Source organism: Epithele typhae, assembly GCF_022376455.1.
Source record: "Epithele typhae strain CBS 203.58 chromosome Unknown BXZ73scaffold_1, whole genome shotgun sequence".
NCBI lineage: Eukaryota > Fungi > Basidiomycota > Agaricomycetes > Polyporales > Epitheliaceae > Epithele > Epithele typhae.
The window spans coordinates 731,754-747,497 of NW_025954192.1; the positions used below are offsets into that span (position 1 = coordinate 731,754).

The 15,744-nt window shown below is 56.1% G+C and overlaps 5 protein-coding genes across 5 annotated transcripts; 4 read left to right on the plus strand and 1 right to left on the minus strand.

The window, feature by feature from the left end:
* Nucleotides 1-235: 235 nt before the first annotated feature.
* On the minus strand, nucleotides 236-3,981 carry BXZ73DRAFT_36881 (kinesin-domain-containing protein; the record flags this gene model as incomplete). The annotated part of the gene is made up of 7 exons (XM_048017909.1): nucleotides 236-945; nucleotides 995-1,127; nucleotides 1,180-1,632; nucleotides 1,685-2,100; nucleotides 2,148-2,785; nucleotides 2,835-3,470; nucleotides 3,518-3,981. The coding sequence occupies 7 exons, from the start codon at nucleotides 3,979-3,981 to the stop codon at nucleotides 236-238; spliced, it is 3,450 nt and encodes a 1,149-aa protein (XP_047883752.1).
* A 243-nt stretch (nucleotides 3,982-4,224) lies between these two features.
* BXZ73DRAFT_95541 (Elf1-domain-containing protein) lies at nucleotides 4,225-4,662 on the plus strand (the record flags this gene model as incomplete). The annotated part of the gene is made up of 3 exons (XM_048026821.1): nucleotides 4,225-4,285; nucleotides 4,339-4,464; nucleotides 4,520-4,662. 3 exons carry the CDS (start codon nucleotides 4,225-4,227, stop codon nucleotides 4,660-4,662), a joined length of 330 nt encoding a protein of 109 aa, XP_047883753.1.
* A 495-nt stretch (nucleotides 4,663-5,157) lies between these two features.
* On the plus strand, nucleotides 5,158-9,123 carry BXZ73DRAFT_37228 (kinesin heavy chain; the record flags this gene model as incomplete). Its single annotated transcript, XM_048017958.1, has 15 exons — nucleotides 5,158-5,186; nucleotides 5,249-5,440; nucleotides 5,489-5,499; nucleotides 5,648-5,721; nucleotides 5,775-5,931; nucleotides 6,000-6,143; nucleotides 6,194-6,423; nucleotides 6,478-7,377; nucleotides 7,436-7,700; nucleotides 7,752-7,774; nucleotides 7,875-8,024; nucleotides 8,087-8,248; nucleotides 8,309-8,449; nucleotides 8,529-8,736; nucleotides 8,786-9,123. The coding sequence occupies 15 exons, from the start codon at nucleotides 5,158-5,160 to the stop codon at nucleotides 9,121-9,123; spliced, it is 3,024 nt and encodes a 1,007-aa protein (XP_047883754.1).
* Nucleotides 9,124-11,623: 2,500 nt separating this feature from the next.
* Nucleotides 11,624-13,232, plus strand: BXZ73DRAFT_37559 (ARM repeat-containing protein; the record flags this gene model as incomplete). The annotated part of the gene is made up of 8 exons (XM_048018037.1): nucleotides 11,624-11,794; nucleotides 11,854-12,015; nucleotides 12,075-12,185; nucleotides 12,254-12,349; nucleotides 12,407-12,613; nucleotides 12,669-12,906; nucleotides 12,960-13,118; nucleotides 13,141-13,232. 8 exons carry the CDS (start codon nucleotides 11,624-11,626, stop codon nucleotides 13,230-13,232), a joined length of 1,236 nt encoding a protein of 411 aa, XP_047883755.1.
* Nucleotides 13,233-13,851: 619 nt separating this feature from the next.
* BXZ73DRAFT_86237 (TPR-like protein) lies at nucleotides 13,852-15,352 on the plus strand (the record flags this gene model as incomplete). Its single annotated transcript, XM_048024127.1, has 4 exons — nucleotides 13,852-14,066; nucleotides 14,138-14,259; nucleotides 14,880-14,968; nucleotides 15,032-15,352. 4 exons carry the CDS (start codon nucleotides 13,852-13,854, stop codon nucleotides 15,350-15,352), a joined length of 747 nt encoding a protein of 248 aa, XP_047883756.1.
* Nucleotides 15,353-15,744: the final 392 nt, after the last annotated feature.

The window sequence follows — 15,744 nt, forward strand, 5'->3', positions numbered from 1 at the left end:
CTCAGTCCAACGCGCGCATGCCCGAATGATTACGTAAGTGCGTTTGCGCAGTACTTACGTTCACGTGTGTTTACAGGTTTTTGCTAGTCTCCCCTAGGCAATCAAAGGGGTTTTGCCGTCTGCCAGAGCGATGCGCGTTGAATGCGCTAGGAGGGAGCAAAGTGACACGCGATCGAATAGGACGAAATAACTATAGTGACAAGTACAGTGGTGCATATCTTCAGAGACAACAGCGTTACCGTACGGTCCGACGGGTACGCTGTGTACGTGTGCGCAATCCTACATTGGTGGAACGTTCGGTAAGAGTACCCATAGCGGGCACGGGGGGCTTCGCCGGCTGTTTGATTACGGGTAGGGGTGGGATAGAGGTAGAGGAAGAGGCGGAAGAGGCCAGAGACTTGACTGCTGGTGGTGGCGAATTTTCTGGCGTGAATTCAGGACGGTTCTCCTCGTCTGAAGGGAGAGTTTCCAAAGGAGAGTCCACGACCATCTCGGTCTCTGCGGGAGAGGAGACCTCATCTCCTTCGGGAAGGGGCACGTGCTCGGCAAGGAATGTCTCGCCCCCAACCATAGAAATGCCATTGGACCTGAAGCGACGGACGAGAACGTCCCGGTGTTCGGTGGGTGGTTGGTCGCCGATGATTTTGCGACTTCGTTTGCGAGGCGTGTAACCGGTGGGCTTGTCTTCTTTAGCCCCTTCGTCAACCAGGGTCTGCATGGTGCGACGCAAACCGCCGAGTGAGGTGGTAGTAGCAAAGTTGAGCGCGTCAGCTGCAGAGGACATGCCAGCCGTCTCGGACAAAATGCGGCTGGTGGAGCCTTCAATGCTCCGAGAGGCGGAAGCAATGCCCCTTTGCATATAGCGATACCCGGACTGCGCCTCGGTGACGAGACCGTCGGTGGCTTCCATGCGAGCACGCTTGACACGATGCTCTCGTTCGAAAGCTTATGTTTTGTGAGATGGAGATCAAATATGTAGTGAATGATTGCATACCTTGTGACAAAGTGCCATTGGCAGTGTCTGCGATGCGCTTGAGCTGCTCGCTGAAACCAGTTGTCGAAGATGAGATGGAAGATTGGATATCAACAAGTCCGTCATGGATAGTTTGCCTTGTCGCGTTCACGGTCTGCAGAGGACGTCGACGTGAGCTCATCAAGAAGGGTATCGACTCGACGTACCTCGACGCCATCGTCCCTTAAACGTTTGCCCTCGACTCCGCGCTTGGTGAGATGTTTACTCCAGGCACTTCCTCGAGCAACAGCAGCATCAAGCTGCTCGCCCTGTTTCTGACCGAGCTGGAGCATCTTTTGTTCCGCAGCGGTGTTACTGTCGGTCATTTCGGAGAATGTCACTCGCAAGCTGCGGTCGCGCTCCGTCGTAAAGTCTTCCAGCAAACCACCGATCTTGTCGAGTAGAGCGTCGGCCGCTCGTTTCGCTTCGGCACGCTCGGTCTCCAGTAACCGAGTCAGGAGGGCGTTTTGCTGCTTAAGCCGGACCACTTCGGTGTTCGTCGTGTTGTCTGCCAGTGCCCTCGCATCTTGTAGAGTCTTGCGCTCTGTTGCGATGAACTCCAATGCTTCTTGCTTGATGGCTTCTGTGAGAGCCCCAAGTTCCTGGAAAGCCTTTTCGACCTGTGGAAACCACCGTTAGCCACCTTTCTATGAAGCGGTCGATAAGACCAACCGTGGTACAGCCGGCAAGACTGGACGCTTCGGCTTCCTTGCAGACCGTCTCGCAATGCTTTCGAAGCTGTCCCGCATAGGCGGTGAAGCCAACTTGCATGCTCTCTTGTGCCTCAGTGATGGTGGTGCGAATAGTTTCGATGGTATTCTTCGAGTCTTCTTCCTTGGCGTGGATGAGTTGGAGACCCTCCTGTACCTTCTCGAGCTGCTCCTTCAAGCGGCTAGAGATTGCTGAGAGAGCCTCCAGCTCCTTGGCCTGGAATCCCTCCGTTTCGTCCTTGATCTTGGACAGATGCTGGGTGGCGGACTTCATGAAGATGTCGACTTTGGAGGACATCGTTTGAGTTTCTGACGATAGCGTCTTGGAGTGTAAGGCTACAGCCTTCATATTGGATCCGAGCGCGGTCGACTTCCGCTCTGGCAAGGGTGAGCTATTATTGAACCGCAGGAAACGTTGGGCTTACCTAACTTGCCGAACAAACCACCTACGTCGCCCTCGTACTCGCGGGCAACTTCCTTCCACTCTGCGACGACACCGTGCAAGGCTTGTTCGCTCCTCTGATGGGCCTGACGGACGACGATCTCTTCTTCGAGCGCACCTTCGACAGCGATCAGCTGCTGCTTCGTCACAGTGAGCTCTGCAGAGGTGTCCTCGAGCCGTACACGAGTCAAGCGCAGCTCTTCATCGGTGCGAGCAAGAAGGGCCATTGCTTCTTCGAACTCTTCGCGCTTCGCCTTCATCTGGCCCTCGAGAATTTCTACTTGACGCACCGCCTCGAGACACTCCGTCTCTTTGAGTTCCTGTTCAGCCGTCATCTTCGCCCAAGACTCCTCGGAGATAATGATTCCGCTCTTCTCTCGGACAGCGCGCAAGTCGGCATGGAGGCGGGTGATTTCTGCGACGTAGTCTTTAATGAGCGCATTGCGGTTCATTTGTTGGTTGACCTCGGGACGATTCTTGATTGACTTGGCGCGAATCGCATAGTCGAGGGTCGACAAGGTTTCTTCCATATTCGATCGTGCGGGAGAAACGGTAGCGATGATACAGGTCTTTGTGCGACCACCAAGGGACTCTTGTAACAACCGCGTGAGCTTTGATTCTCTGTGTGCTGGTTAGTTCGCAAGCCAGATCTATGTAACAATTTGCTCACCGGAAGGGTACGTGGGAGGAACCGTCTACTAATGCGTTTATAACACGACCCAAAGTCAGAAGGCTCTGGTTGATCATGCCGGCTTCCCGAGCGCGTTTGTTCTCTGCACCAGACCGCCCGACGTTCTCAGACCCAGCGAGATCCACCAGGTTGAGCTTGCCGACGCGCAAGAGGCCGTCACCAGAACTGGAGGCCATGGACGTGTGAATGGTGATGGAGAAAACGGAATGTGATCGACTGGAGTGATCATTGAACTTGGTAGCAGCGATCTGTCTGCGGTCGCTGCCCTTGGTGAGCAACGCAAGGGCATCTGTAACATTGCGGACCGGGGTATCTTCTAGACCCTGGATGATAACACCCCTCTTGTTGGAGTCGTCGAAGAGCTTGAGAGCGGGGGTGTCCCTGTGAACGCCCATCCCCATAGGTTGATTGTTGCCTGAAGGAGCCTGAAGCTCCGGCGCCAGGAGGTCACGGAGCTCCTCATTGTAGAGCTCTACGAAAGAGATCTTGACGCTGAAGTCGGATGCTGAATTCTCAAGTTGTTGGAACAACTTGAACAGGACGCGGGGAATCATTCCAGCTTGAGCCGAAGGATTACCCATCGGGGTGGTTGTCAGGTTGCCTTGCATCGTGTGGCTGCTCAAAGCATGAGATTAAGAGTAATGGAGGCATCATATGCTCACGTTTTGCCTGTCCCCGTCTGACCATACGCGAATAGCGTGCAGTTATACCCATCCAGCACTTCACCCAACATCGGCATAACCACATGGTTGAAAACAGTAACCTGATCCGCCTCGGGTCCAAACACAGCATCAAAAGGATACGTTCTTGTCGTCGGGAGGGTAACAATCCCGAAGTTAGTGGTGGGAGCGGATGTTTCGATGGTGATGTCTTCGCTCCGCGCACCATTGGTGGTCACGATAATCGGAGAGTTCTCTTGGACCTCGCGCTCGGAGCGCCGCCTACACCGAATGACCACCTTGATGTTCGTTTCTGCGTCCCCGCCGGCATTCCTGGCTTGAGAAGCTCCAGTCCTAGATGGGCCGGCATCCGCCCCGGGATCACCTGAAGTTGGAGTGGGGCCGGATCGTTGGGAGGAATCGGACTTCGTGAGCACAGATCGTGGACGTGCCATGGGAGGAGGCATAGCGGAACTCGCGCTGCTTTTCGCGCGGGACGGGGGACGGCGGGAAGCCATCGCTGAGGACAAGGGAGGTAGTGGGGAGCAGTAGCTAGATCGCACCGGCGAGTTCTGGTTCAACAACGCGCGTCACTCGCGCGTCGCGTACTCCACGTGATCGCTTCGTGGGAACTCGCCTCGAGTGGCAAGACTTAGACTGGCTTCCGTGTTGGGTGGCACGAGAGGCATCTCCTCCTTTACTTTAACACCATGGGCAAACGCAAGAAGGCCGCGCGCAAGCCTGCTGGCCCTCGCAGGAAGGATCCATTGGGTGAGCCCTCCTGTCCATATGTGTGCTGGTCCGAATTCTTATCACCTATGCAGAGACTGCGTTCACATGTTTATTCTGCCACCACGACAAATCCGTCTCTGTCCGCATCAACAGGAAAGAGGGAATTGCTCAGTTGCTTTGTAAAGTTTGCGATCAACGTTTCCAAAGTAAAGCAAATCGTGAGTGCCCTTTTCAATCCAGTAGTCGCGCTCCTGTGTAAACAACACTTCTCAGACTTGACGGAGCCCATCGACATCTACTCAGAATGGATCGATGCTGCAGATGCCGCGGAGAAGGACGCGTCGTCGGTGCGAAGACCAGCGGCATCGTCCAGTCGACCAACTCGTGCGCCCTCAGTCGGGAGCGACGACGACTAGTACAAACTAGTACATATATAGGCATTCTGACACATTCCTCGCCGGGCACATACCCTTCGGACATGATTTAGAGCCTAGCCTCCGTGTATAACAAGATTCCCGTGTATTGTATAGCGTCTGCAATGTTCAGCTGTAGTGAAGCCTCTCGGAGTGTTGCATCGTCCTCACTCGGTATACCTGCACCTGTCTTAAACGCCGATAAATTAACAATTACTGTATGGAACTGTGGCGCCAAACGGGACGCGTGCGCGGACTTGACAACAGTCGTAAATATCTGGTTCAGGCTTGCTTCCAGCCTTGTCGGACTCCCTCCGTGGACATAGGCAGCCGGGTTCTTGTCCTCAGCATCTCCCACTCTCTTTCTCCACTCTCACTCGCAACTCCGGACGGCATCGACTGGTAACGTGCATCCCTTCTAGGGATCCACCTGACGCTCTCAAGCTTGTAATCGACATTCATTTCCCGCATCTCAATCACCTGTAGTGGTCCACAGTCATGTCCACAAACATCAAGGTTGTCTGTCGGTACGTCTGTCGTAGCTACCGAAACGCTCCATCATCTTGAACACCTGGCGCGGTATGTCTAGATTTCGTCCCACCAACTCCATCGAGCAGCGGGAGGGCGGGGAGACCGTGACTTCCTTTGACGAGAACTTGCAGACTGTTAATATCCGCTCAGCACAACTTGGATCTGGTCCAGAGAGGGATGGGTTCACGTTCGATAGGGTGTTCCCTCCGGGTACCAAGCAGCAGGAGGTCTTTGACTACGGAGTCAAGGAGTGAGTACCCTATCCCGAGTTACGCGGCTTTCACTGAGCAATCCTCAGTACCGTCAAGGGTACGTTTCAGCATGTATTTCCAGCATTTGTTCAAGTTGGCACCCTTTGCCTGTCGGCAGTGTTGTCCCGATCGAATCACATGCCGACCTCTCTAGCCTTATGTTGTTCACTGTGAACCGCGACTCATGTGGATTTGGATGGTTGCAGATGTCATGGATGGATACAACGGCACGGTCTTCGCATATGGTCAGACGGGAAGTGGAAAGACGTTCACCATGATGGTATGTCCCGGGCTGGTTGTGAGTTGAATACAGGATTCACATCATTCATCTAGGGCGCGGACATAGACTCCCCTGAACTCAAGGGATTGATACCCCGTATTACCGAACAAATCTTCCAATCTATCGTAGAGTCGGACGCACATCTAGAGTACCTGGTAAAGGTCTCGTACATGGAGATCTACCTGGAGCGTATTAGGGATTTGCTCCATCGTGAGTGTCGAGACTTGCCTAATATCAATCGCACGGTTCATTGATGGCCCATTGCTCTATGTAAACAGCTCAGAATGATAACCTGCAAGTCCATGAGGAAAAGTCAAAGGGAGTCTATGTGAAGAACCTTTCGGATTACTATGTTTCGAGCGCACGGGAAGTTTACGAGATTATGCGACAAGGGGGTGCCGCGCGTGTGGTCTCATACACCAGTAAGTACGACGTTATTAGGCGCCCGCTTTGTAGGCTAATCTTCGTCAAGACATGAATGCCGAGAGTTCTCGTTCTCACTCCATCTTCCTCATCACAATCAACCAAAGGAACACGGAGACTGGTGCTCAAAAGACCGGTAATCTATACCTCGTCGATCTTGCCGGTTCCGAGAAGGTCGGCAAGACAGGGGCGTCTGGCCAGACTCTGGAGGAGGCTAAGAAGATCAACAAGTCCCTGTCGGCCCTTGGGATGGTTATCAACGCACTCACTGATGGAAAGGTCTGTCACAAAGTCGATTTGCACTGCATTAACCTCATCAGTGATATTATACAGGCTAAGCACATTCCATACCGCGACTCCAAGCTCACACGTATCCTACAAGAATCGCTTGGTGGTAACTCGCGCACAACACTCATCATCAACTGCTCCCCTTCATCTTACAATGAGGCTGAAACGCTCTCCACCCTCCGTTTCGGTATCCGAGCAAAGTCTATCAAGAACACCGCTCGCGTCAACGCGGAGCTTTCTCCTCTGGAACTCAAGGCTCTTCTTTCCAAGGCCAATTCCGCCAATTCATCGTACCAGAAGTACATCGCTGCTTTGGAGGCCGAGCTTTCTATTTGGCGGGCTGGTGGCTCTGTTGATCAAGCCGACTGGGCATCCCCAGAGAAGGCTGGCGCCCCTGCTTCTGCTGCGCCTAAGAAGCCGCCTGTTTCTCCTACACCCTCTGCTACGACCACGCGGAGTCAGACTCCCGTCAACCCTCTTATCCAGGACTTGCGTGGTGACGTTGACAGCAGGCCGCAGACGCCAACCGTCATCGGGCTGGACAAGGATGAGCGCGAAGAATTCCTCAAGCGCGAGAACGAGCTCAGCGATCAGCTCGGCGAGCGCGAGTCTGCACTCAAGGCGGCAGAGAAGCTCGTTTCCGAGCTGAAGGAGGAGCTCACGTTCCTGAAGGAGCAAGAAGCGACTCTTTCGACGGAGAACAAGTCTATGTCGGGTCAACTCAACGACCTCCGACTTCAGGTCGAGCGACTCACCTACGACAACAAGGAGAGCCTCATCACAATCGACATCCTCAAGGAGCAGAGTCAAGACGCGAAGAACGAGCTCGAAGAGTTCAAGAAGACGATCGCGGATCTGAAGGCGGCCCAAAAGGATGCGTCGGCGGAAGATAAGGAGAAACGCAAGCAGGAGAAGATGGCGCTCATGATGGCGAAGTTTGACTCCGTATGTATCGTCCCATTCTCACCTTCTTAAGATGAGCGTTGAGCTTCTCTGAACACAGCAAGGCACCTTCTCCGAGAAGGACGAGCAACTTCGTGCCATTTTGGCCAAGTTGGACGCCATTGACAACGACGAAGGCGTGTCCTCGCTTACGCACGAGGACATTGTTTCTCTCCGCCGTCGTGTGGGGGACACCCAGACCCTCGTTCGCGAGACCGTCGATCGCCTTAGGCAGGTGCAGGAGGAGAACGAAATGCACCAGCGTCGCCGTGACGAGCTTGAGGCGCGCATCAGCTCTCTGGAGACAGAGTATGAGGAGCTTCTCGGTCAGTCGACCCGTTTCAAAGGTTTCATACCGCTTATATCTCCGTCTACAGAGAAAACCATTCATGATGAAGAAGTCAGCAATGTCGACATCGCGGAGTCGATGGCTGAGCTTAAGGTAACCGTGACGTATGATACCCGTCATGATGTCACCGCTCAGTGTGTACTCTTCCCAGAACAAGCTCGAGACGCAGTACGCCGCGAAACGCGACGCCCATGCCGGTGAAGTTCAAGACCTCAAACAACAGCTCGACATCAAGGGCAGCGAGATTCGCACCCTCAACGCCACCATTGATAGCTTGAAGAGTGTGAACGAGGAGCTGAAGGTATGAGCATTCCCAGCGCGTCGTTGTAACATCAGCGCTGATATGTTGATTCTGCGCCGCAGCGGGCGTTCGCAGTGACGTCGGCTGGTATCGAAGGCGGGAAGAACCTAGCCGAGAGCGCGCAAGACTTGGAGCGCACTCGCAAAGCCATCAGCGTGCAGCTTGCCGAGTTTGATGGGGTCAAGAAATCTCTCATGCGTGATCTGCAGAACCGCTGCGAGAAGGTAATAGACTTTCCACTGCCTATAGCACTCGCACGACTGACCTTCGCCTGTGATACTCAGGTGGTGGAGCTCGAGATCCAGCTGGACGAGATCAAAGAGCAGTATAACAATGTCATTCGCAACTCAAACAGCAAGGCGCAACAGAAGAAGATGGCGTTCCTGGAGCGCAACTTGGAGCAGCTCACCATTGTCCAGAAGCAGGTGCGCCGTGACGGGCGACGTTGCAGGGTCGTGCTAACCGGGGTTTTTTGATCCGCTCTGCGGCGCCTCACACACTTAGCTCGTGGACCAGAACTCTTCACTCAAGAAGGAGGCGGGGATTGCGGAGCGCAAGCTGCTCGCGCGCAACGAGCGGATACAGAACCTCGAGGCTCTCCTCCAAGACGCGGACCGTCGACTGGCGATGCAGAACCAGAAGTTCGAGGCGCAGCTGCAGGCCGTCAAGGAACGGCTGGACCAGGCACGAGGCAAGTGCCGGTTCATTAATTGTTGCGTTCCAGCTCGGGCATTGGCTGACCTGTTTCTCCGCGCGTCTAGCCCAGAAGGCTGCGTCGGCCTCGCCGTTAAACTTTGGCCGGATCGCGAAGCCGCTCCGAGGCGGAGGAGGGAGCTCAGCGGCGCCCTCGACCGCCGGCCCGGCATCGCCGAGCATGGCGAGTCCCCTGACGCGGATTCAGAACGAGGACAACGGGTGCGTGGCCGCTCTGCTCGCCTGCTTGCCTGTATGCTTACCGCGAGCGACGGCTGTCGGAATACGTTTGTCGTCACAGCACGGGTACGTGACGGATGCTTTGTACGGGCGCTCGGATGGGGTACTGACACGCCGCTTTGCAGCCAAACGGCAATCGTGGTTCAACTTCAACTCGTCGCGATAGACCTTCACCCGGCCGCCTTGTCGTCACGTCTTGCCGTTCCTCACCCGCATTGGCTGTATGTTATACACTGCATCTACTCGCCTATTATTTTGTCCGTAATACAGAGAGCAAAGAACGCACGCGTCGGTCTTCACGCCATTCACGACCGCTCAAGCGAAGCAGACAAGTGGACAAGAGGTGACGGGGCAAAATTTTCGAGGGTAAGCGTGCAGCGCTGGGGCGCCGACGAGGAGGACAGTCACACTGGCGTGCCGGTGATCGCGAGACCAATGAGCAGGAAGCGTCCGGGGCGTGTGCGCGCCGTGCGGGGTGCGCGCCGATCAAGTGCGGTGGTGGGCGGACCAAGGCACGCGACGCGGGTTCGAGGCGGAATGCGAGAAGGAGGACGGCGAGGTGATATGCGTGGGCTGGGACGTAAGCGGCGGGAGAAAGGCGGGGCCGGGCGGAACGATGGGGCCGCGAACTGGACGCTGTTGTGAGCGCCGTCAGGGTCGTGGAAGCGGCGTGATGGGCGCGCCGGCGCAGGCGGGGCTTCGTGAGGTAAGCGGCCGGATGCGGCAGGCGAGGTCGTTGGCGGGGCGGACCCCGCCGCGCGACGGGTCGCGCGCGGCGTTACACGTGTCAACTTGGCCGACGCTCCGTCGCCGCTCGGTTTCAGCGGAATCAAATAAGGTACCTCCTCCCGAATTATTTTCCTCATTTTCGCCTATTTTCCCCCGTATTTCGTCGCCTGCCGAACGCTCTCGACGCCCTCGCGCTGCACCTCTCCTCCACCAGGTCGCGCCCCGGTCCCCAGTCTCGTCCCAGCTCCTCCCCCGCCCGCCGTTCGTCCCGCCCCGCCGTTCTGTCCATCCCCGAGCCCAGGTGCGCGCCCTGCCCGACCCCGCGACGCGTGACGTCGTGCTTCGATCGACGCGTCCGCCACGCCCCTTCCTTTCTCCGCCCACGCGCACCCCCGCCTTTTGTGGCTTTTGCCAGCCCGCCGTCGCTCATTGCTGATTGCCTACCCTCTAGATTAATAACAAACGCGTTTGGTCCCGCGTATTGCCCGTTTACTGCTGCCTTTCGTATGTGAGTCACCGTCCCGCCTGACGCTCCCCCATATAAATTCCACTCCCCAGGTCGCACTATGTCGACTACTAATCACGAATCCTCGCGTAAACCATCTGGATCCTCCTCTCACTCTCGCGGACACTCTCCGTCTGGTTCTCCCCATCCCGTCCGTTCGCCTCCCGTTGTTCACGTGCCGCCCTCTCTGACAAACTTTCCAGATTAACCCACAAAGGAAAGGCTCGGCGAATATGTTCGGCGTCGCAATGGTTCCGTCAAACGGCCTCAAGTCCCTGAACACGGGCTGGCAGGTGCGTGACCGCTGCCTGTGCCCTAAAGGCGCCCTTCGTGCGCTAACCCCCCCCACGCACTTGCCCACAGGTCTGGGGTGGCAATTCGTCACGACACCCATCTGGTTCTTCCGTCAACAGCATACCAGAGTCTTCGATGTCGCACCTCAATGAAGGATGGGGCGGCCGCTCCGTCAGCGCAGGGTGGGAAGAGGTTGGGGACGCGCAGCAGAAGGATCTGTCTGGCTTGGTGCGTCGACTGTGTTCAGCTAGCTGCACACTCACCATCGAATGCTCGAGCTCACTGTCGTGTCTTCCTGCCGCAGGTGAGACCACGACAGGTCTCCGCTCAGTCTGCAGGGTTGCCAGCATCGGCAACCAAGCAGGGACAGATTTCTTCCCAGCAATATACCAACGTCCTGGGTAAGTTTGGCTCTGGGCTCGAGATGTTCTCGGGACGCCGAACTGAATCATCTGCATTCGCAGGACAAAACGCCGCCCCGGTCGGAAGCTACGACGCCCTGCAAAGCTCGTCTTCGCTCGGTGTGGAGGACATTTCTATCGCTCTGCGCGGCATGGCTGTGGAAGAGGACTATGGGCTCTCGCAGCAGAATCCGTCTTACCGACAAGGTCCTCAGGCTGCCCAGTCAACGCCCGGCCTGTCTATACGTGGTCCTCAACAGCCGCCCAGGCCATACGGCGCGTACCCTCAGACGGAGTATGCGGCGTACTACACTGGTCCCACATACTCCTACGACGCCTATCGTACGACAACCGACCCCTCGCTTTACGGGTCGTCTCCTGCCCTTACTCCTGCGACGCCTAGTGTATATCCTGGGTTGGGCCCCCAGACATTGCACCCCCATGCTATGACTGACATCCATCCCCAGCAGTTCTATGACTACGCAGGGTCCCCGCGGGCGATGGGCTCCCAGTACTACTACCCCACGCAGCTCTTGTTTACCATGCTCCCCCTTCTCATTCCCCTATGCTCACGACTCACCCGCTGGGTGGCCCCGATAAGCGTATGGATCAGGTGCGTACCTGTCATGTCAGCTTAAAGTTGTCTGTCTGACTAAGACTGAACCCGTAAACAGAGCTTAATGTACGCTAACATGCGCTCTTCGCCATCGCCGCACTCAACGCCGTACGGCGCTGCTATGGACTTCAGTCCCCAGGTGCCACGCGGTGCGGTCTACCCGCCCGGCGGCGCTCCATCTGGCGGTGCATTCGGCCACAGTGGTCGTCACGGGCGTCGCGGAGACGGCGCAGTGCGGAGCGCACAGCTGGACGAATTCCGGGCGAACAAGTCGCGCAAGTGGGAGCTGAGAGTGAGTTCTCACCGACGGCGACGTAACCCAATTCGACACCTGCTGACGCGTGGGTCCAGGACATTTTCGGCTATATTGTCGAGTTCAGCGGTGACCAGCACGGTTCCCGTTTCATCCAGCAGAAGCTTGAGACAGCCAATGGCGAGGAGATGGAGATCGTCTTCGACGAGATCGTGCCTCAGTACGCGATCCAGCTTATGCAGGACGTCTTCGGCAACTACGTGCGTCCCGGAGCGCTGTGGCCGTGCGAGATTATGCTGATGGACGTGTTTGTGATCAGGTTGTGCAAAAGCTGTTCGAGTTTGGGACTCCGGCTCAGAAGGCACGTCTCGTTGCCACGATGGAGGGACAAGCCCTCGGGCTGTCATTGCAGATGTATGGCTGTCGTGTTGTCCAGAAGGCAAGTCGTAGGCTGCTGTTTCAATCTGACAGGGGCTGACCACACGTTTGGCACTATAGGCGATCGAGTACACTACCCCTGAGCAACAGGCTGTCTTTGTACAGGAGCTTAGCCCGAGTGTGCTTCGGTGCGTCAAGGACGCCAATGGCAATCATGTCAGTCTTCAATCTGCGCTACTCGGCATGTCGTTTTTGACGCTTAGTGTTGCACAGGTTATCCAAAAGATCATTGAGCACGTGGTTCCGGAGCGTCTTGGATTCGTGACCGCATTCCGCGGCAGCGTCTACGAGCTCTCCACGCATCCCTACGGGTGCCGTGTCCTCCAGCGGTGCTTCGAGTACTTACCGGACGACCAGACGCGCCCACTCTTGGACGAGCTGCACAAGTATGTCTCGAACCTGATGATCGATCAGTTTGGGGTGAGTATCTACAGACTCGTTTCGTCATGCTACGCCGTGCTCACCTGAACCGCAGAACTACGTCGTTCAGTTTGTGCTTGAGCACGGCAAGCCTCAGGACCGCGCGATGATAATTGCGAAACTCAATGGACAGATGAACAACATGGCTAAGCACAAGTTCGCCTCGAACGTGTGTGAGAAGGCCTTGGTCACTGCCGATGCGGACAGTCGTCGTCAGCTCATCGACGAGATCATGACTCCCAAGCAGGACGGTCTCAGTCCTCTCATGGGTCTCATGAAGGACTCGTTCGGAAGTTAGTGGCTGATTTTTTTCCGAGCGAGCAACGTTCTGATCCGCGCGTTGCAGACTATGTTCTCCAGCGCGCCCTGACTGTCGCCGAGGGCGAGCAGAAGGAACAGTTAATCAGCAAGGTCCGGCCACACCTGGTCAACATGAGGAGATACTCCAGCGCCTACAGCAAGCATCTTTCTGCCAGTACGTGTTTCAGCAGCCCGCGTTCCGCGCGTACCACTGATGATAGCTTCAGTTGAGCGACTCCTCGAGAAGTGCTCTGGGACGCCTGCGCCTGCGACAGAGAGTGCACACGCTGAGGGCACTGCGGAACCTTCTTCTGCTTAGGACATTCCAGCATACGTTACGCCATTTGCATTTCCGTCCAGTTCTCTCGCATTCTCTCATCGACATCCAGATCAGCTATGCCGTCTCCAGTCTCGTGCTCATCGTCCCGTCTCATACACTTACAATACGTAGTCCGTCTAACGCATCGCATCGCAAGTCTCGCTCTGCATCATACACTTAATCTCTCTCCGCTCCTTTCGTCTGTTGGATATTGCATTCGGACTGTGTCCCATAGCTATTGTCCACGCATTTTTCCCCCGATATACCGCCGTATAATACCTTGCATCTCGTTTAGTTACCCAGCAGTGCTAACATCTACCCAGTCATTTCCCGTCGCTATCCACATACGCCACTAGAATAGCTAGTATAATCTGCCACATATACCGGGTTGTCGTCACCGCCCTTCCCGTGTGCGTTGAGCTGACTAGCGAATGCCTATCCGGGCCGCCGGCCCGCTGTCCCGTCGACATTCTTTCAGTTTCTGTGACAGCCAGCCGGCGCACGCCCTTACAGGCCCTTACACTCTCCCTCCGACCTCTCGGACCGCTCGCCTGTGTGTGTGCAGGACTGACTTACCTCGCGCCTGTTGACGATAGCACGTACCTAGCCTGTAATCCACATGGCTACAGTCGCGCAGAAAGAAAAGGACAAGGTGCGTTTTGCCCCGACCCGGACTACCTTGGGCGGACCTCTCATCCTTGTCCAGGGCAACGCCGCATTCAAAGCGGGCGATTTCCCCACTGCCGTTGGTCACTATACCGCTGCATTCATCGCTGACCCCACAAATCCAACCTACCCGCTGAATCGTGCTGCTGCATATCTCAAGCTCGGCAAGTGAGTGCGTGCATGATCCTCATTGTTGTAAAAGTGACGCGTGTTCACGTGTCATGCTACTGGAATCACAGAAACGAAGATGCGGAGAGGGACTGCGACGCGGTATTACGTCTGGACAAGAAGAATGTGAAAGCTCTTTTCAGACGGGGACAGGCGAGGCTCGCGTTGCAGAGATTGGATGACGCGAGATCAGGTACACCCCACTCGTTGCGGTCGTGTGCCCACTATTGACCCTTACGCGTGCCTAAGATTTTCAGGATGTCTTGAAGATTGATTCCGCCAACGATGCAGTCAAGCAGGAGCTGAAGAAGGTACAGGAAGCGCTCAAAATCGTTCAAGCAAGCGTATTGAAGCCGGTGAGTTCACCTTCAGCGTACCGTAGCTTCCCATGAATCATATCTGCGTAGAGGAAACCCATCGATGTCACTACTAGTACCAGTGCACCCGCGACAAACACTCCACCTCCAAAACGCCGTCGGATTCCTATCACCATTGTCGAGCCCGAGCCCAAGCCCAAGGTCGACTCACAGACAGCAGCAGTCTCTGGCTCCTCGTCCGCACAATCCGAGACGAGGTCGGACCTGATGACGCCAGTGTCGTCGCGGCCTCTCATTCGCCCTCCTTCCCAACCTGTCAGCTCCCCACAACATCCTACAGGTGCGAGTACTGGGCTCGCTAGTGGACCGAAGCCGACCCCGCAGACTTTCAAAGAGGCCAAGGTGGCTCGGGAAGAAGCGCGACCGCGCGGCGGCATCTTCAGGACAGATGGCAAGATGGATTTGTTCTATTCCCCTGCTGCGAACGGGACACAAGGATCTTCACCGAAGCGCGAGGTTCCGCAAACGCTGGTCGCGTTCATGCGCATATGGGAGACGCTGCGTACTCAGGATGAGCGATGGGACGTGCTGAAGTGAGTGTACACAACGTCGTGACAGTGAACGAGCTAGTCACCGTGAACTCCCTAGCAAATTCCCGCCACACGCTTTCCGGTACTCTTCAAGACGTCGCTCGATGCGTCTCTCTTAGCTGCACTCCTCCGTACCGTACGAGAAGCTCAAGAAGCTGCACCTGACGACGTTGGGAGCGCTCAAACAGCGCATGCATTTATGGTCAATATGCCACGGGTGCCCCGGTTCAATACGGTATCGATGATGATGAGCGACGGGGAGCGGGAAGATGCGCAAGCGGTGTGGGACGTTCTCGGACGATCGCGTCGAGAAGGAGTCGAGGGTGATATGGACAAGCGGAAGGAGGATGGGTCAAGAGCGGCGTGGGGATGCCGCTGAAGCCGGACGAGACACAGACTGTGTAGCGATGCATCGTTCCAATGGATTTTATACTGCCGTTAGTAGACGTGGCGACTCGAAGATATCCCGCTACACACTGGAGAAGCTAGTGGGTCGGATGACTGGGAGCTATACGTCTGTCAACTGTTGGTCAGGACCTCCTACACCACACCGGGCCGTCTGCAGGCGCACATACGTGGACGCGCAAACTCGGCCAAATACACTTCCGCTCCGAGGCTCGACCATTGCCTTTCGCTTGCTCGTCCGTCACTTCCTCCCACAGGTCCCACCTCTCTCCCCCGGTTCCTCTGTCTTCTCCCTGGTCCTGGCTGGGCCATTTTCACCATGTCCACCGCAGGCGAGGCCGCCTCTCTATTTGGGGCCGCGGATTC